A 19,974-nucleotide genomic window follows, 5' to 3' on the forward strand; every position below is an offset into this window, starting at 1 on the left:
TGACCTTTGAGAAGGAAATTGTCTAGGTATGGGAAAAGTATGATCCCTTGTTTGCACAGGTGAGCTGCAACTACTGCAAAGGTTTTGGAGAACACGCTTGGTGCAGTAGATAGTCCAAACGGGAGCACTCTGTATTGGAAATGGTCGTGTCCCACTGCGAACTGGAGGAATAGTCTGTGAGATGGATGTACTATAGTGTGGAAATATGCATTTTATAACTCAGTGGTTTGAGCATTGGCCTGCTAAACCCCGCGTTGTGAGTTCAATCCGTGAGGGGGCCATTTAGGGAACTTGGGTAAAAAACTGTCTGGGGATTGGTCCTGCTTTGAGCAGGGGGTTGGACTAGATGACCTCCTAAGGTCCCTTCCAACCCTGATATTCTATTATTCCATCTTGAAGGTCGAGGGCCAAAAACTAGTCCCTCTGTTCCAGTGCTGGGATTATTGTGCCTAAGGTGACCATCTTGAATTTTTGGGAGCGTACGAATTTGTTGAGTTTTTGTAGGTCTAGTATCAGGTGCCATCCACCACTTTTCTTCTGGGTCAAGAAACAGTATGAATAAAAACTCTTCCCTCTATATTGTGTTGATACTGGTTCCACAGCATCTAGCTGTCTACTTCCAGTCTTAAGAGGTGCTTGTGAGAAGGGTCCCTGAAGAGGGATGGGGAGGAGAGTAAGTGGGGGGCAAGTAACAGGGATGGAATAGCCAAACTATATTATTTCTAAGACCCAACGGTCTTGGGTAATGCGCTCCCACGCCTGGCGGTGGTGCAGGCGATGACCAAATGGGCAGGTAAGGGCTGGTGTCAAGAGAAGGTCATTCAGACCCTTGACCAGACGTTCAAAACTATGATATGCGCCCTGAAGGCTGAGACACCGCGGGTTGTGGTTGTGTCTGCCAGCATCAAGGTGGCCTATTTTTGTGTCTGCCCACCTCATATAGTCTGGATTGAAGGCAGGTATATTGAGTATCCTTGGTTCATTGGTAGAGTTGGTACTGCTTCCTTTCAGGGGGCAGTGTATAGATACTGAGCGTATGAAGAGTCATGCAAGAGTCCTTCATGGTGTGAAGAACTTCGTCGGTTTTGGCCGAAAAAAGTTTATCTTTGTCGAAAGGTAGGTCGTCTACCTTTACTTGTAGCTCTTTCACTATGCCGGATGACAATAGCCAGGAGGCTCTGCGCATCACTATAGCTGTGGCCATGGTAGGGGCCACATTATCAGCGACATCCAGGGAGGCCTCTAGGGCCATCCTTTGACCAGTTGTCCCTCAATAAGCACAGATTTGAATTGTGCTCTCCAGTCTTCAGGGATCTTAGCGGTAAACTCGAAGAGTTTTCCATAATTGTCTAAATCATACTTAGCCACGAGGGCACTGTAGTTGGCAAACCGGAATTCCAATGTTGAGTTGGTGTAGACCTTGCGGCCCAAAAGGTCCGGCTGCTTATGGTCTTTGCCCTGTGGTGTAGATCAGTGTTGAGTTTGTTTGGTCCTGTGGTTAGCAGCTTAAACCACTAAAGAATTTGGTTGTGGATGGGCAAAGAAAGTCCATTTCTTTGGCTGGCACATAATATTTTCGGTCCGCTTTTTTTCATTGGGGGGAGAGGAGGCAGAAACGGTGGCTGGGGTCTGCCACACTATTTCTGCCGGGTCTAGAATAGCATCATTTATGAGTAGGGCTATTTTCGAGGAAGAAGATGGCTGCAAGATTTTTAACAGTTTATGTTGATTTTCTTGGACTTCAAGTGGGATGTCCTGGCTAATCGCTATGCGTTTGAATAACTCCTGGAATTGTTTAAAGTCATCAGACAGGGTGGGTGGAGGTGTCTGATGGCTTCTTCAGGAGAAGAATTATGTTCAAGGTATACTTCCTCAGAAGCGGGTTCTTCCTCGGGTTCCTTGGCTATCTCCTCCATGGTTTGTTCAGACCTAGTTGGAGAGCACTTAGGAGAAGGTTTCGGGGTGTACTTCTCTGATTCAGGTGGAAGCGATTTTTCCATTAGGATCATTTTTTGAGGTGGAGATCCCGGTCGCTCTCACCTTCAAGTTGCTACGGTGGACACACTTGGATGGTACATGCGTCTCTCCGAGGCATCTTACACAGAGAGTGTGCCCATCGGAGCACAGCATAGCTTCTTTGCAAGAGACGCATTTTTTTAAACCAGGGGAGCCTGGCATGATCAAAGTAAAATCCCAGGTGGACTGAGAACTTTTTGAGGTCTGTGCTCCACAGGAAGCAGGGAACCGGGGAAACACAGAAAAAACTAAGTAAAATTTTTTTATATAACACTAACTACTTACCTAAGGAAAGTTAAACTGAAGCTAACAATTAACTATTTTGCTATCTCTAGGGTAGACGCTGACGCACTACCCCGAGCTCCGTCTTCAGTCGAGGACGGTTGAGAAAGAATTATGGGGGTTGGGCTGTGCGCTGAACGAGACTCCAACGGTGCCACAAGAAAGCTATTGCACACACATGGCCCTACCACACACTGCTACCAAAAATATCCAATTAACAGCGCCAAGACGCAATATCAGCTGAAGTGGAGCACCCACAAGGCCACACATCTTGAAGAACCTCAGTTACTGCACAAGGTAAGTAACCCTCTCTTGGCACTGACGGTGCAGACCATGTTGATGTTGCTGGTTGTCACAGCAGTGCTGAGCAACATTACTGCACTGTAGGTGCTAAGTGTTCTGATTGCATAGAATAAACAGTAATGCTGTTTGGATGTACTGACAGAGCCAATAGTCCTGAAGAAGCTGAAGACTGAAGAGTCTTGTAGAGGGAGATATCAAATCTCTTCCAAGACAAAGATCTGAGGAGTTAAAGGCACCAAGAGAGGTGGGGACTCTAGTGAAAGAGCTTGGTATATCGGTAATGCCAAAATAGGGCCTTTTTCATCACTCCAGAGTGGGACAGGTAAAAACACCGGACTTCATGGTCCCAGAGTCAACAGCACTGCCTCAGACAGAGCCAATGTGCTCTTGTGCTTTTGATGTGCTGAACCAATTCCAGAAGACTTACTGTACAATTTCTTTGGTGATGATGTAGATTTTTGAATGCTTCTCAGGATGAGAACGCTTAGAGCACTTAGATGAGACAGCGGAAGAAGATGAAGATCAATGTTTCTCATCCAACTTGTGCTTAAAGTCTTGTGCTAGAGGAGGGACACTCCTGATACAGAATCTGTCGGTTCAAAGTTAGGGTCCAGTTCTGATACTGGTCCATTAGACGGACCTTGGAACAATATTCTGTCTGCTATTTCATTGTAGTGGGCAAGGATGTACAAATTGGGCATTTGTCCCTCACATGCCCTTCCCCAAGCAGAATAAATATCTTTCTTGTCTATCTGGGACAGGAAACACAGCCCTGCATGTAGCACATGGTTTGAAACCCAGTGATTTCTTCATAATTAACCCCTGGGATTTACTTTAAAACTAAACTAGCTAACCTAACACTAATTAAACTAACCCTAGTATAAACAACTATTTACAAAAAGATTTTTAGGAAGCTGGCTGAACTGCAAAACTATGGGGAGCTCAGACTCTTGCCACTAGCAATGAGAAGGAAATGAGAGGATGGTGGTGGACACACCCACTTTGCAGCCTTGGCTGGGCTCACGCACCATCTAGACATACTGCTGGCAAGAATCTCCCACTTCAGTGCACTAGACTCACACAGACCTAAAGTGGTATCTAGTGCACAAATATTTGAAGGAGAACCATTATAACACAAATTGTCAACATCACATGTCAAAATATACAAAGTAAATATCCTTAAATCAAACTCTAATAAGTTCTCAAGTAGCATTTTTCTTACTTTGCCTACCTGCAAACGTTGATTATTATAGATGGATAAATTTTTAGTTGGTTTGTGTGTGAGGTGAAATCATAGTTTACCAACATTTACTGATAAAAATCTAATTCTTCTAAACCTATTTAGAATACATTCCACCTTCGGGAATGAGGAAAGAAGGAATGACCGTTGCTTTCCAGCGACCCCTGCCAGCCAGTACAGGAGCCAAACAATGCTATTCCAAGAGCTGCTCAACCCTGCTGGCTGTGTAGGAATAAACTCTCTTGCTCCATCAAAATGAAAGAGGTATCTTAATTCAACAACACTATATATCCATGCCCAATATCATTAGTATTTCCTTGTTTCCCCATGCATTTATGAATTTATTAAAACACTTCAACTATTCTAGCACTGGGCCTTTTTCTAAAGTAGAAATAGCTTATAATGTTACATTACTGGAATAACTTTTTTAAAAGTTATGTACAGTATAATTCATTTTTCCTACAAACCCACATTGAGTAAGTCTTTCATGAATGCAAAGTTGTTACTCAGATGACTCAAACTCACATTTTATTAGTAGTAACGTTTATATTTAGAGTAATAAATATATTGGTACCAAAAATACACTGCAACAAAAACCCTAATTACATGGAAATTCCATTTCAAATATGAATCAGGATCTTAAAATGTATCATTTCCAAACAGTATCCTTTGTTTTCCCTTTTAGCACTGAAAATAGTTTGCAAAGACTGTATAGGAGATATAAAAATAAACCAAAACTTAAAATTAAAATAAATGTTTTATATTTTACACACATCGGTTCCTGAACACTTTACAGAAACAAAAATAAAAAGTGTTGAGAAAAGGATAATCCTTTCCAGGGAGCTACAAATTAAGAAGCAAAACAAGGCAGATCACTAGAGCCCACCAAAGCTGCAGAAAAAGTCAAATGCATACAACTCCTCACAAAGAGAAACATACATATACTGGAAACCAAAAACAGCAAATAAAGAGCATTAATGAATTCTAATACATAATGAGAATATAACCTGCCATTTAGTAATTGCACTAAATGTAGCTAAAAATGGTGGCCTTTCACATACTGGGATTAACAGATTATATCAATAGGAGATACCCTAGTTGAAACAAAAGATGCAGCCATCTGGTTTCTTGAATCAATATAAAGTAGTAAATTGGGGAGATTACTGAGGACACATTCCAAACCATGTAGTTGTATCACTCTTAGGAGAGTGGAGACCCAAAAAAGCTATGCCATGTCAAAATAAAAACACTAATACTTAACATAATCTTCAACCAGTTTTTAATCAAAAGGACCTCAGAACACTTTACAAACATTACTTAAACCTCACAATGCTCTTCGGAGATAAATCATATTACAAATGGGTATCTAACAATCAGAGAGATTAAGCGACTTACTCAAGGTCACATAGCAAGATGCTGGCAGAGCTTGGAATAAAAACCAGAATTCTCAACTCCCCATTATTTTTCAAGCACCCAAAAGTATACTAGGCACCTGATAAAACAAGTGAAAAGAGAGTCTTTAGTCTAAAGAGCATACAGACTAAAATGTACAAAATGTAGTCAGTGAGGGTCATAGACAAAGGGGGAAGAGGGACAACAAAAGTAAGGTAGGTACACAACTTGACAGTTTTATTATTCTGCTCGTTTTAGCTGCTAGCTATTTCCCCTCCACTTCTCACAGAAGAAAGGTCAGAAGGCGTTTTAGAGAGAACTTCTAATTTGGGAAGGAGGTGGCCTGGCAAACAAACAGTTTCTGAGAGGAAGATCCAAGCATAAGGGCAGCTTGGAATAGAGGAGCTGTCAGTGTTGGGGTGAGGAAGATACAGAAGTGGGGATGCAAAAAAAAAAAAAACACAACAGGCAAATGAGTGGAAGGGATGCAATGTATGAAGGAGAGAATATGAAAGGAGACGAGATCAGAGATGAAAGCAGAGATTGCATGATACAGGGCCTTGAAGGCAAGAAAAAGAGTCAATGTGATTCCCATCATCTGCTCCACCTACTGAACCAAACTCATCCTCTCCCAAGAAAATGAGGGTTATTCACAGCAGCCCCAAAATTAGGCTTTTCACATAGCACCCCATGAAGAAGGAACCAGTAGTTCAGGGCTTGAAAAATTAAGAGTACGTCTATTAGCCTGAAGACTAAACCAACTATTATAGCCCAATAAAAAGGACCAGTGAAGTCCAATGACAACAGCTCCAGCCCCTCAGTCCCCCCCCCCCCCCCCGGGCCGCCCGCCCCCCTTCCCCTCCCTCCCCCCGGCTGCCAGCCCCTCAGTCCCGCTCCCTCGCTCCCTCCCCCCGGCTGCCAGCCCCTCAGTCCCCCCTTTCCTCACCCACTCCTTCCTCGTGTGTGGAAGCTGCTCTACACCCGCCGCTCATCCTCGTCCCTTCCCCTTCCCCATAGAGCCTAAGCCCCCCTCCCCACTCACTATCACCTTATCCCTTCCCCAGTATGCGGAGGAGCCAGAGCCAGCCTGGCTCCCCCCACCCGGGTGCGTAGGCTCCTCTGCCCCCTCTCCTCCCGTGTGTAAGGAGATTTTTCCTCTGCTCCCGACCCCGGTAACCGTTGGGGTTCGAATCTTACCGGTAACCCGGCGCCGCGATGAGGCGGCAGCGGGGAGAGCGCGCGCCGCAGACAACAGCAGCTGTGCGGGGGTAACGAAAGGCAACAGCTGTGGGGAAGCGCGAGCTCGAGAAGGAGGCAGAGCCGCGGCGGCAGCAACAGCGCGCGGCCGGGATAGAGAGAAGGGAACAATGCGCGGCCAGGATAGAAGAGAGGAAAAAGGGGCCGGGCTTTAAACGACGCTCCGCCCTTGCCCGAGAAAAGACATACGGAGCTTCGTCATCACATGAGTTACCATCTTCCGTGAGATTTAAGGGGGCGCCCCCTCACTAGACTACATGAAGAGGGGCGGGCACTACATTTGATGGATGGGTATTTTATCCAATGGGAAAGGAGGTGAGGCGGGATTACGTTAGATGGACAAGTCTCTACCACAATAGGAGCTGCTGACTTTATGCTGTCCTGTTTGATTGACGTCCCTGTCCCTGAATTGGAAGAAGGGAAAACGTGGGCGGGCTGAGTGTGAATTGAGCTTCTTTTATACCCAATGGCTATGGTGCGAAGGCTGGGCTCAGTTTGATGGGCATCTGGCCTACCTAATAGTTGTGGCACATAGACGGCATCAACTTGATCGGCTCCTCTGCTGCCCAATGGGCATGTGGCAGAGTCTGTTGATCGCGTGATGGGCTGGCCAATGGGCGCGCTGTAGAGACGGTCTAAGCGTCTCTCGTGCTCTGTCTTTTCCCGAATGAGGGGGCCCCTCCTCTCCACCTGAGACCCGCTTGCTGGCTGGGCCCCTCGCAACGCGTGTGGGGGCCGGGGGCTGTAACGTGATGAGCCGAGACCCTGCGAAGGGAGAGGGAAGGCTCTGGCCTCGGTCGCGGGGTGAGGCGGCAGCGGCTACTGCGCAGGGCGGCCCGGGCCTGCCTGGTAGGTACAGGGAGAAGCGGGGCCTCTCGTCTCCTGGGGCCGGGGACGGGTTCCCAACCGGGGCTAGCTGCTGTAGCGGGGGCTGAACCCTCTGGCCGTGCCGAGTGCGGGCCGCAGAGGGGGCGGGCCGGACTCAGCCCTGCGGCCGCGGGAGGGAGGGAGGGCGGGAGCTGGGGCACGGAGAGGACCCCGCCCCCGGGCCTGTCGGAGCTGCCGGTTGGCTGAGGCGTCCCGCTGCACCAGGGACCAGAGCAGAGGGGCGAGTGAGGCGCAGAGGGCAGCGCCAAGCCTCCCCTTCGACCCACGGGAGCTGCGAGTCCGGCCAGGGCGGAGATGAACGGCCAGGGCAGGGGCGCCAGTTCGGGGGTGGGCAACTTTTACCATGTTTCCTGGAGCTACTTAAGTACTTGAAAAAACTCGGTTTTTTTGACAGGAGCCCTGTCTCTACTTCCTTTATGAAAGAAATGTAAATAAATATTAGACCCACTCAGCTCTAATAACATTTCTGACATCTTGTGGCAAGTCACTTAAGGGACACTGATTAGGTTTGAAATTTTAATATTCTTATTTTATTACTAACTCTGTGGAGAGAGAGAGAGACCCTATCAGGCCCCCTCACCTCTGGATGGGGAGGGGGGAAACACATACATCTGGGTTCTATATAAGAACATCAGCGGCTATACTGGGTCAGACCAATGGTCCATCTAGCCCAGTATCCTGTCTTCCAACAGTGGCCAATGCCAGGTGCCACAGGGGGAATGAACAGCACAGGCACCAAGCAATCATCGAGTTACCCTGTTACCCACTCCCAGCTTCTGGCAAACAGCGAGGAACATGCAGAACATGGTGTTGGATCCCTGCCCATCCTGGCTAATAGCCATTGCTGGACCTATCCTCCATGAACTTAACTAGTTCTTATTGGAACCATTCTAGTTTTGGCCTTCACAACATCCCCTAGCAAAGAGTTCCACGTGTTGACTGTGAAGAAATATTTTTGTTTGTTTTAAATCTACTGCCTACTAATTTCATTTGGTGACTCCTAGTTCTTGTGTTATGAGGAGTAAATAACAATTCCTTATTATTCTGTTAGCTTTTTTAATTGCCATTGTACATTGAGCAGGTGTTTTCAGAGAACTATCCGCAATGACTCCAAGATTTCTTTATTGACAGGTTCAGCTAATTTAGATCCCATCATTTTATATGTATAGTTGGAATTGTATTTTGCCAAGTGCATTTCTTTGCATTTATCAACATTGAATTTCTTCTGGCATTGTTGCCCACTTTTGAGAGATCCCTTTGTAACTCTTCGCAGTCTGCTTTGGACTTAACTATCTTGAATAATTTTGTACTAACTATCTACACATTTTACCACCTCACTGCTTACCCCTTTTTCCAGATCATTTATGAATATGTTGAATAGGACTGGTCCCAGTACAGACCCTTGAGGGACACCACTATTTACCTCTCTCCATTTTCACCTTTTAGTTCTACCCTTTTGTTTCCTATCTTTTAACTGAAGTGTCTGGCAGTGCTTTTAGGATCATCTAATGATCCTTAATTTACTTTAATGATAAGCCTTTTGTTATCGTAATCACCCTGCCTCTGTTTATAAACAAACTCCCTGCCACAAAGGTTATGCTGCTTCCAGCTTCAGAACTTACACATATCACGCTCAAGTTGTTGCAGTTAGGAGCTCTGTCTGGGGATACAGTGAGTAGACCTCCCCTAGGAAACTCAGGGGTGGAGGGGCTAGAGCTCTCTCCTCCCTCCCCCCCCCCAATGGCGCCCCTGGGCCAGGGGTGGAGACTCACGCACTTCAGGGAACATCAGTGACTCACAAGCACCTTCTGCCTTGGCGGAACCCTGCTGACACAGAGGACAGGAATACAGCTGCTGCCTGCTCCAAGTAATTGCTCTGGGTGGGGAACAGACCTCAGCAGTGCAGGGAGAGCCCTGAGGCATTCATGATATCAGAAGTCAGCTATGAATTCCAGAACCCTGCTCCTCCTAATTGGCCGGGCCTAACCGCAGGAAATGCTCCTCTAGATTCAGGCTTGGTTGGCCTACACGTGATGCTTATAGCGGCATAGCTTGTCACAGGGGTGTGGGGGGAAAAAAACACTGACATAACCCTCACTTTTGATGTATCCATCAGCAGATGTATTTGTCCATCAACGTAGCCAACATCATTCAGGGAGTGAATGTTCCTACCTTGACAGAAGAAAACACTCCTATCAGTGTAGGCCAGTGGTTTTCAAACTTTTTTTTCTGGTGACCCAGTTGATGAAAATTGTTGATGCCCATGACCCCAATGGAGCTGGGGATGAGCGGTTTGGGGTATGGGAGGGGCTCTAGGCTGGGGCAGAGGGTTGGAGTGTGGGGGTGGGGCTGGGAATGAGGGATTCAGGGTGCGGGAGGGGGCTCTGGGGTGAGGCCAGGGTTGGGGGGGGGTCAGGGCTGTAGCAGGGGATTGGGGTGCGGGAGGGGCTTTGGGCTGGGGGTGCAGGCTCTGGGGTGGGGCTGGGGATGAGAAGTTTGGGGTACAGGAGGAGGCTCAGGGCTGTGGCAGGGGATTGCGGTGTGGGAGGGGGTCTGGGCTGGGGGGTGGGGATGAGGGGGTTGGGCGCAGGAAGCGGCTCCAGGTTTGGGGGTCTCAGGGCTGGGGCATGGGCTTACCTCTGGCAGCTCCCGGTCAGCAGCACAGCCAGGGTGCAGAGGCAGGCTTCCTGCCTGTCCTGGTACTGCGGACCGCGCCTCACGCCAGAAGTGGCCAGCAGCAGGTCTGGCTCCTAGGCGGCAGTGTGCAAGCAGCTCTGCATGGCCTTCGCCCGTAGGCACACACACCCCCAGCTCCCATTGGCCGGTCCTGCTACTGGCCACTTCTGGGGCATAGCGCGGTGTCGGAACAGGTAGGGACTAGCCTGCCTTAGCCGGGCAACACCGCTGATGGGACTTTTAACGGCCTGGTTGGCGGTGCTGACCAGAGGCGCCGCAACCCAGTCCCTTCTATTCTGTGACCCAATTCTGGGTTACGACCCATGGTTTGAAAACCACTGGTGTAGGCTATGTCTACTCTCCAGCGTATAGCCATAGAGTAAGGGTTTATTGACTTAGGGAGTTATTCTGGATTAAACAAATTTGGAATATGCCATTTATGAGGGAGTAAGAGCATCCACTAAAACAGTTAATCTACTTTAAATTAACACCCTATTTTATTCCCGATCAGTTTTCAGGGACAGACAAGTCCTAATATCCCAAAATAAAAGGGATGTCCATGATTCTTGCTGTTGGTGCCTTTAAGCCAGCAAAAGGAGGCTATGAATATGAAATGTCCCAAATAACGAGGCAACTGACAATAACTTGTTCCCCAAGAGCAGAGAATAACAACTGTACACTATATGCCAGAAACACAACAGAAGATGGCATTTCTTTCCATCTGGATAATTAGTTGGAGCTAGTGAATGTCAGTAGTTTTCTTTCCCTAAAAAATGTAAATATTCATTTTTAACGCAAGAGAAATAAAATGCTTTAGCCTAGTAAGATAGATTTGTGATTAAAGCCATTCAATAAGGTAAAATGACCATGGATTAGTTGAAGAAAATTGGTCAGGACAATCACTCTTAACAGTCAGTGCTACATGAATTAGGTTGTTCCTTAAACTGGAACATTGTTTTAGGATATCCTTATCCTTTTAAAGGTGAGTATAACAGTTTTTAAAAAAACTGTTTGAGTCCAAATCATTAATATACTATTACCAAAACATTAACCTTTTCTTACCTGCCGAGCTCTACGGTCAGGTTCTCCTCTTGTTCCGTGCATCAATATTTCCACTTTAATAAATGTGAGTTGCGCACGCACACATCCTCCAAGAGCAAAATTTTGACTTCAAGAAACCTAAAAGAGCAGACAAGATTTCTGCATTCCTTGGACCATATCATGCTCCCTACATCCCTGTGTGGAGAGGAGCCTCCATGCTTAGTTTTCAACTCCTCATTCAGAGTGTGTTGCCTTTTTCTGTGGTGCATTCTCTGCAAGAGGATATTTCCTCATAGCACAGTTCCATTGGTGCCATCCTGCCTGAGTGCTGGGGGCCAGTGGTGGTGCAGTGATGGAGGCTTCTACAAGATCTCCTGGGATCTGACAAATTTGTCTCACTTAGGTAAAGGATCGACCCCAAACTGCCCTTTACAGGATACAATGAGGAAACCTCTAAGGAATTCTAGGTGAGATTTCTATACAAAAGCCCCTCTTCCATAATTTAACATGTTTTGGAGGAGGGGGAAAGGAGAGGAGATGGATGATCTAATCCCTTGTTATTGGGTCACTATTTTTATGGAAGGAAGCTGTCCGTTTGGTATATGTAAGTGTTTTGGCTATACATCTCTTGTTAAGTATTCCTTCTTTGAAGAACATATTTAAACTGCTGGTTTTTATTCACCTTTTTACATCTAATTTTTCTTTCCAATACGTTTCTCTCATAATTTTTCTCAACTGGGGGAAATTTAGCCCCTTTGAAGCACCAAATATATACATTATTAGTTGGGACTGTTATTGTCTATATTGAATATAATCAGGTCAAGATCATTGGTCAATGGGCAACTTCCAGTCCAATGATTAACTCATCTTTATCCATCATAATGTGGTCCAAAACAGTTCTTGTGTTGGGTGCAGTATCTTTTTGTGTTAGAAAATAGTCATTTATAAGTTTATAAACTCCATTGTTTTACTACCAGCTTCACAAAACCTCCATTTCATGCCTCTCAAATCAAAGTCCTCCATAACAACCATTTTTTCCCCCCATACATTAAACAGGTACAAAAGGAGTAACTTAGGGTACATCTACACTACAGGGGGGAGTCGATTTAAGATACGCAAATTCAGCTACGTGAATAGCGTAGCTGAATTCGACGTATCGCAGCCGACTTACCCCGCTGTGAGGACGGCGGCAAAATCGACTTCTGCGGCTTTCTGTCGGCGGCGCTTACTCCCACCTCCGCTGGTGGAGTAAGAGCGCCGATTCGGGGATCGATTGTCACGTCCCGACGGGACGTGATAAATCGATCCCCGAGAGGTCGATTTCTACCCGCCGATTCAGGCGGGTAGTGTAGACCTAGCCTTAGAGGACAGTTTAAGAACAGCCTATTTCGATTTGGTGGTCTATAACAGATCTCCCCAGTAATTAGCACAGTCATCTATATGCAGTCAAGATCCTATAGTTTTGCATTAATCAGAACTCTAAAACAGGTAATGGTGTCACTATCCTTCCTAAACAGGTTATAACTAATGATATTTGACATTCCAGACTGTCCCACCTGTTTCATTAAGGTCACTATCCATTTTCTATTCATTTCTATTCATTGAGAATTTTCAGTTCCTCTTGCTTGTTACCCATACTTCTAGCATTGTTAAACAATTTCTTCTCTTCGCATACTTTCCCACATCTGTTCAATGTGTTCGGAACATGTTGAATTTGAGTTCTTACCACATTTGCCTTCTCCACTCTCACCTTTCTTTGTTAGGTTAATGCTTTCCAGGCTGCTTCTGCTAGTCTCCAGCTGAGAAATTTAGCCTCCGTTACCCCCAGTCTGTGAGATGCAGGCCATCTCGTTCATAGTGCTCCCTCTCCCACTGGAATGTGGCCTACTGTTCCACAAAACATCCACTAGTAGTGCAGCCAGCAATTCATCTCCTTCAACTTTCTATTCATGGGACCAGAAGGATCTATGAGAATATCACTTGGTCTTTTATCTTCTTCAGCTCCTTTTCAAAATCTAAGTCTCTTGTAATTTGTATAGTTCCATGTGATGCCAAGTCATTGGTTCTAATGTTTCATCAGCAGTGGAGATTTGCCAAATTACTTCATAATCCTGTCCAATCATGCAATTACATGTCAAATATTTGCTCCTGGGAGACAACGCACCATCCTGTTATCCTTCTGTCCCTTGCTGAGTTCTCTCTCCGCTCTTCTTAATATGGAATCACTAATGACAATTGTTTGCATTTTCAGGATGATTGAATAACCTGTCACAAGGCAAACAGCTACCAAACTGCAAGGATGCCCATCAGCTATGTCCCTTATAGCTTTCTGTTCCATTCCTCCAGAAAGAGAGTTCCTCGATAGTTGACTTACTGGTTATCTGATTGATAACTATTTGATCATTCTAGCCAGGCTGAATGCTCCTAGCTCTGTGTCACAAGTGGTTAGTTTGTTTCTTGGGTTTCTACTCTTTCTAGTTCCCTTATTTCCAATCCTTCCCCTTGTGGTGTCTGTGGCAACAGTTGCTGAATCTGGTTATCCAAGAAGTAGTCACCTTTTTGGATGATGTGTGTTTATGAAACTATCATTTCCAGACCACATTTCCTTGATAGTACCCCCACCAGCCAGGCAGTATTCTTGTTTTATCTTGTTTGACAGCAGCTTGTGGTGTTTATCCCTTTCTATGAGAATTCGGAATCAGACCATGTGGGAGAAGTACATTCAGAAAACAATGGGTCTCTGCACTCGAATAGATAGGAATAGCTTTTTCTGTTTCCTGGGCAAAGCTTCTTGCCTCTTAAAGATTAAATCAGAAGAAAGTTGTACCAATCTGAATATGTGCTGTTAGGCAGCTGAGGTCCTCTTTGGAAAAATGTCTATAGGGTTTGACTTCCTGAAATCACCACCTGATAGAGAGTGAGAGAGAAATAGTGGAAGCAGAAAAATCTGTGTAACCATGGATCTAAAATACATTTCTGAGGATGTGGGTAGGAGGGGTTTGGTATTTGTGAAATCACTTGTCTGTCTTTTCTGCTTTGAAATTTGCTCTCTAATATTGTAGAAGCAGGTCATATATAGGGCTGTATGCAGGAGCCCTCAGAACTCCAGCTCTTGTGACACCAAGCTAAAATCATGAGCAACTGGAGCTGTGAATAGGGAACAAAATAAACTTAGATTGTAATTGGAGTCTGTGCATACACACCATATGCAGTTCAGTGGGGCATTGATCCCTGACTGCCCTCTAAGCATTACTGTAATACAACTGATGTCAGAGCCAACACTAACTGTGCAAAGGGCTGGGTGCCTATTGGCTAAGTTATCACAAAAATTGTCCTTAACCTTTATTAAGTTTCCCTTAGATCATTCCGTCAGAGCAGCAGTTTGCAGGACATTTCAATGAGTGTCTGCTATCTACAAGAGCAGCATCCATTTTAGAGAAATTTGCACACTATTTGTGCTTTGGCAGCAACTAAGTAACATAACACCTCTGTGTATGTCATAGTACTGGAGAAAGTGTTGATAATGTGTTCAGCCTTGTACAAACCAACAAATACAGTTTCTGCTTTGGAGACCACAGTCTAGAGAGATTCACAAAGATGACAGACAGGCTGCACAGAGAAGTCCAAAGTTAAGGATAATTTAGGATTAAGGCTTCTATAGTTTAACTGTAAATAGCTGTATTTGCTCTGCAGAATATGTTTTGTTAGGGACATGAGTGGTTGGGGGCTTGGCTAATTGGCTTACAAAAGCATTCAGGTTTGAGTGGCGAATTCGTTTGGGAAGAGGACCAGGATTAAAATGCTCAGTGTTAAGACTTGTATCATTGGAAGAACAGAGTCATAAACAGGAAGTGAGAAATATGGTCTACTATCTAGGTAAGGTGGGATTGTGGTGGGTTCTGAAAGCAAGAACAAAAAGTGAAACTTTTGCATGTGAAACTTCAAGATATATTCCATATGTTCTTGATGTGCCATTTGACTGTTTTTTTTTTTTTTTTCCCCCCCTTGTCTTAGGTTGTTGCTGGCAGTTGGGGGAAAAAGACTCCCTATCAAAGCTGTTTAAATGAGAATGTCCCTGGCGCAGAGAGTGCTGCTCACATGGCTTTTCACATTACTCTTCCTGATCATGTTGGTGTTAAAATTGGATGATAAAGCACCATGGAACTGGTTTCTTATCTTTATTCCAGTTTGGATATTTGATACTATCCTACTCGTTATGCTAATTGTAAAAATGGCTGGGCGATGTAAATCTGGCTATGACCCTCGCAATGGTTCTCAAAATGTAAAGAAAAAGGCCTGGTACCTCATCGCAATGCTGCTTAAATTAGCTTTCTGCCTTGCCCTCTGTGCTAAACTGCAACAATTTACTGAAATGAAACTAGTGTATGTCTTTATCCCCTTATGGGCCTTACTCATGGGGGGAATGATTGAGCTTGGATATAACATCTTCTACGTACGAAGAGACTAAGTTGTAACAAAACTTTTTCAAGTTGACCAGTATCAAATTACTGGATCATCCTATCTTGGTACAAGCTTAAACTTCACACAGCAACTACAAATGTCAGTCTGAAAATTTTATTTAAGACAGGCTGGTATTAAAGTGGATTTGTTCAGTTCTTATTTTAGAACGGTCACAAATATCGTCATGTAAATAAAGTATGTTTGACTTCAGCTGTGTTTCTAAACATGACTTAATTTGTTAAAACAGAATTCATGTATTTTTGTGACACACAGCTTCACCGCCTCATAAAACTACTAGACCTTCCATTCTAAAGAGTGCAACCTGTTTAAATTCTGGGAGGAGGATTTAGTTTTCCACTACATATTGAACTATAAGTTCCAGGGAGCTACTTACAATAGTTCTAATACAATTTTCTATAATGTACTAAATTTCCTTTTGAGCATTGATAACACCTGAAAGTAATTAAAATGGGGCTAATAGCCCTGCCTATTACAATTGCCTGACACTTCACATAAGATGCTGTTTTTCTGTAATTTACAACTATGCCAGACTAACAGTTCAGGCTGAAATCTTCCAGGGGGTTTCTGCCTCAGAATGATTTTTTTTAGTTAATTATTTTGGGCTAATATGGTTCAGTCATTTCTGAAACAGGTTCTCTTTCAAAAACTCTAGCACTCCTGGATTTTGGATCAAGGAATTTGAAATGGGGGAGGGAGTCACTTTGTGTCAGGGATGTGCGTTTTTCATTCTTCGTGACCATCTGCACAAATTTGGACAAGTTATAAGCCTTTGGGCAAAAAATGTTTGCACATGTTTAGTAGAGGCTTGAGATAAAAATCTCAGAAGATTCAGTTCTCACTCAGACCTCTCACAGCTCCTAGTGCTGACCAGAGTGTTCGTGTAGCATCCCCACAAAGCCCAGGGCAACAAGGGTGAAGTCAAACTCCAAGTAATAGGTGCTCTGGGGCTAACGACTGAAAATAATACCTGGGAGCTTCTCTCTTCTGTGCTGACAGTGACCTCCTTGCTGACATCAAAGCAGCCTAGTGGAAGCTATGTGATGCAAGTGGAGAAAGGACAAGACCCAGACCTAGAAAATTGTGGAGTAGATTAGTAGAAAGAGTCTGGGGGTGGGAAGTGGGCCTGTCCAGCTAAGGAGACTAGGTCTGTAACCTAGCAGGCGCCTGGGGGAAGGAGAGACATCAGGCAAGCTAGGGGAGATGAGGATGCTGAAATTAGATGAGACAGCCAGGGAGGGAGACTGACTGGGAGCCAGTGGGGATGGGAACGTGTGTGTCCAGGGGTTAAGGGAGTGTGTAGCTGGAGGCTATGAGAAGGAAGAAAGAGATAAGGGAGTGGGAGAGAGAACTGGGAATGGGCAAGGAGATGGATAAGAATTCTGAACAGTGGAGAAGACTGACTAGGTTAGAAAACTGGGACAAAAGGCCAGTGGTGTGGTAGACACCGGACAAGTTAGGGGAGAGAGGCAAAAAAAAAATCAAGCTTAGGGGGAAATGGGTAGTATATTTTATGCCTAGTAGACACACTGCTCCAGTGCCTGGAATGGAACCCAAGATCCAAATTTCACTATTCTTTGTCAGCAAACATTTGAGACCACCACTGGTAAAATATCCATCCTCTTTTAGATGTAATCCACCTATATAATGATTTCCTACTACTGCTATCAGTTACTTAGTTCTACTAGTAGAGGTTTGTATGGTGGATGTAAAGATCTCAGTCCCTGATGCTGAGCCCTGTAGTTTTCACTATTATGCCTCGAGGGGATTTGTTTTCTCAGTTTACTTTAACTATTTAGAAAATTACTTGCAAAGGTACAAAGTCAAGCAGTCAAAAATTAGGAAGGGCTGGACTTAAGATTGCCTGTGAAACCTTATTTCAGCCCCTTTTTGCATGAGTGTCAGGTCCAGTTGAGAAGATAAAGCCACTAGGTTCCATGTGTTTTAAGCCTCTGGCATCTGAACCAGTGACTTTAGGCACAGCCCTGTCTTAGGACCACGCAACACACTCAGGTTTCTGATCTATCCGAAGAGCTGCAACCACGCAGCCTGCTGCACCCTCCCAGGAAACAGGTCTAAGGCCCCAAACTCCCCTTGACAGAACTCTACCTGAAGGTGTGAGCTTTTTCGTTTACCTCTTCAAAGGGCAGATGACAGCTGTAGCATATAAGAGCATTTCTGTACTACAAACTTTGGTTAAGGCAAGTTACACTGGCATATAGCCAGTGAAATGTATATCATTTGGGCATATTTGGTTGCTTGTAGCATCATTGTGCTTACCAGGAGCACTTCTGTTGATGTAAAGGGTGGTGCACCATGGGTAGGTATTCTAGTGTGCCATGTATTGCTGTCCAGTAAATGCCTTTTGAGTTATATTTGCAATGTTTATGGGATAGTAATGACTCATCCAGGTATCTCCAGGAGCTAGCGTTCAGGTTCCCAGCATGCAACTGTCTCCATCCCATAATGTCATTCATATCCCATAATATTTTCAGCTTTTTTAAAAAAATCTCTCAAACGCATGCAGAACTTTTCAGTTTCTGCCACTCGGAAAGAAGTATGGAGCACCCAGAGCTTTGCACTATTCTCATCAATGTTGCAAATACATGCCATGATTCTCCTGTATCTGCAGATTCTAGGAAGTACCACAACAATCAGGGACGTGACAATTTCTTTGAGGGCAATTTGCTGAGGGACATAACAGAAAACATTTCAAGGTTGTTTGGTGGCATTCGTGGACCAGCTGCAGACAGTGGAGTGCTGCGTCTGGGCCTGGCAATAAGCACTCTTTAAAGTTACTTTAGTTCAGGCACAAGAACATCTTTGGAATCTCACATATCATCTTTGGCAGTTCCAGAGGGTAAATCTTACCAAGTTTTTCCTCTGTATGGGTACTTTAGGATTTTGAACCTAGATCTGACAGGTTCTTTGTCTTCAACTCTCTCTCTTAATAGATGTACATGGCTCCAGAATTCAGGTATTTCTATAAAATAGAGTCAATAGATGAACTTACAAAGGTAGGTGATCTTTAGTTTTAAAACTGTTGAGCTCTTGGAGAAACTAAAGGCCACCAGATCTCCAGTTGAGTCAATCAGTTCCTCACAAAATTCTCTTTCAGAAGTCAGCAGGTGTGATTTCAGTAGAAATCTTCTGTATGTCTATGTAGAGAGACCCAGACAGTCTAGGAAATATTTTTGCCATATCAAAAAAGGTAAAGTTTGTTCTTCCCTCGCCTCTGCTCCCTCAGCAGCAGATGCTACAACATCCAGCATTCTCAGACTTGCTACCTAGAGGATCCCAAACCAATTGTAAGATTTAAATCCTCACTTTCTTTTCCTCCTCCTTTTTGGAGACAATTTGTCCCCAATTGTTTCAGGTATGACAAGCTATCTAGTCAAACTGCTCTGTACTAGAAATCAGACAGAACAGACACTTCAAGATCATACCAAAATCCAGTCCTTCCTCACTCCCAGGGGTCTTTTCATGAAAAACTGATGCAAAAAGTGGTCTTGAGCTTACTGAAAATTGAAATCTGGAGACAGAAGTAGTACAAGAGCCTTGGAGGGGAGAAAGAATTATTTTATTCCTAGCAATGTCTTATTTCTAATAAAAAACTGTCTTACACATTCTACTGCATCTCTGCAAATTGAAAAAATGCCTATGCAAAAATTCTGCTCATTGGAGAAACCATGCACAATATCTCTTTTCGGCTTTTAGGACTGGTTTGCCCCAGATTCTTGAGAGGACTACTTCCATAGTGTTGTAAGGACAAGACAAAGTTCCTCCAGTTCATAGTAGACAAACACCCTTGCAAACCTCATAATATTCATTAAGTGCTCAAATGTTCTCTGACTCATCTGCATTACCCGAATCTGCAGGTGTAACCAGATCTGGATGAATGGCTCGCAACAGATTCCCACCATGGAGAGGTCTTATCCACCTGGTGCCAAGGCAGGAAAGACTGGTCAGGAGAAAAATCTTACATGAAGTCTGATGGATTCCAACAGGTTGTAGTTAGAGTTCATATTCCTGGGGGAATTCTGCGCCACCGCGCAATCTAGAATTTTGCAGAAAGTAATGCTGTGCACGCAGAATTTCCTTTCCTCCACAAAAATTGGCTGGGGGGCTGCTGGACCCAGCAGAGCCCAGCTCACACATAGAAGACACTGTTGGGGGGGGAGGTAAGGGGGACCTAGAGGGTTCCTGGCAGCTGCAGTTCCCTGCATGCCCTGAGGGAAAGAAACAGCAGTGTGCAGGAAACTCCACACAAGTCTGGAACCCAGCATCAGGCTGTTTCTTCCTCTGGATCCCTGGGCTCTGAGGGGTAGGGGGTGTGTGGGTTGGGGGGGGCAAAGCTGGGCTCTGGGGGAGCCTATGGCTGGGCTTTTGTGGGGAAGAGG

The 19,974-nt window shown here is 44.8% G+C and overlaps 2 protein-coding genes across 7 annotated transcripts in view; one reads left to right on the plus strand and one right to left on the minus strand.

Annotated features, from left to right (window-relative positions):
- PHTF2 (putative homeodomain transcription factor 2) overlaps positions 1–6,619 on the minus strand; it is a 145,306-nt gene extending 138,687 nt beyond the window's left edge. For 3 of the 4 annotated variants that reach the window (XM_034765851.1, XM_034765841.1, XM_034765823.1), the window contains exon 1: positions 6,431–6,619. The gene's annotated coding sequence lies outside the window, so the exon portion shown is untranslated. Of the gene's footprint in view, positions 1–5,236; positions 5,334–6,430 lie in introns of all 4 variants that reach the window. The other variant, XM_034765832.1, reaches the window with a different exon arrangement.
- Positions 6,620–7,079: 460 nt separating this feature from the next.
- On the plus strand, positions 7,080–15,766 carry TMEM60 (transmembrane protein 60). 3 transcript variants are annotated; one of them, XM_034765870.1, is made up of 3 exons: positions 7,080–7,339; positions 11,499–11,562; positions 15,110–15,766. In XM_034765870.1, the coding sequence occupies exon 3, from the start codon at positions 15,159–15,161 to the stop codon at positions 15,561–15,563; it is 405 nt and encodes a 134-aa protein (XP_034621761.1). In that variant the 5' UTR covers positions 7,080–7,339; positions 11,499–11,562; positions 15,110–15,158; the 3' UTR covers positions 15,564–15,766. The 3 variants fall into 3 exon arrangements, with proteins under 3 accessions (XP_034621761.1, XP_034621752.1, XP_034621772.1); XM_034765861.1 differs by lacking the exon at positions 11,499–11,562 and having other exon boundaries at positions 7,081–7,339; XM_034765881.1 differs by lacking the exons at positions 7,080–7,339; positions 11,499–11,562 and adding an exon at positions 13,867–14,971.
- The last annotated feature ends 4,208 nt before the right edge of the window (positions 15,767–19,974 follow it).

The sequence above is a fragment of the Trachemys scripta genome, chromosome 1 (assembly GCF_013100865.1).
Source record: "Trachemys scripta elegans isolate TJP31775 chromosome 1, CAS_Tse_1.0, whole genome shotgun sequence".
NCBI lineage: Eukaryota > Metazoa > Chordata > Testudines > Emydidae > Trachemys > Trachemys scripta.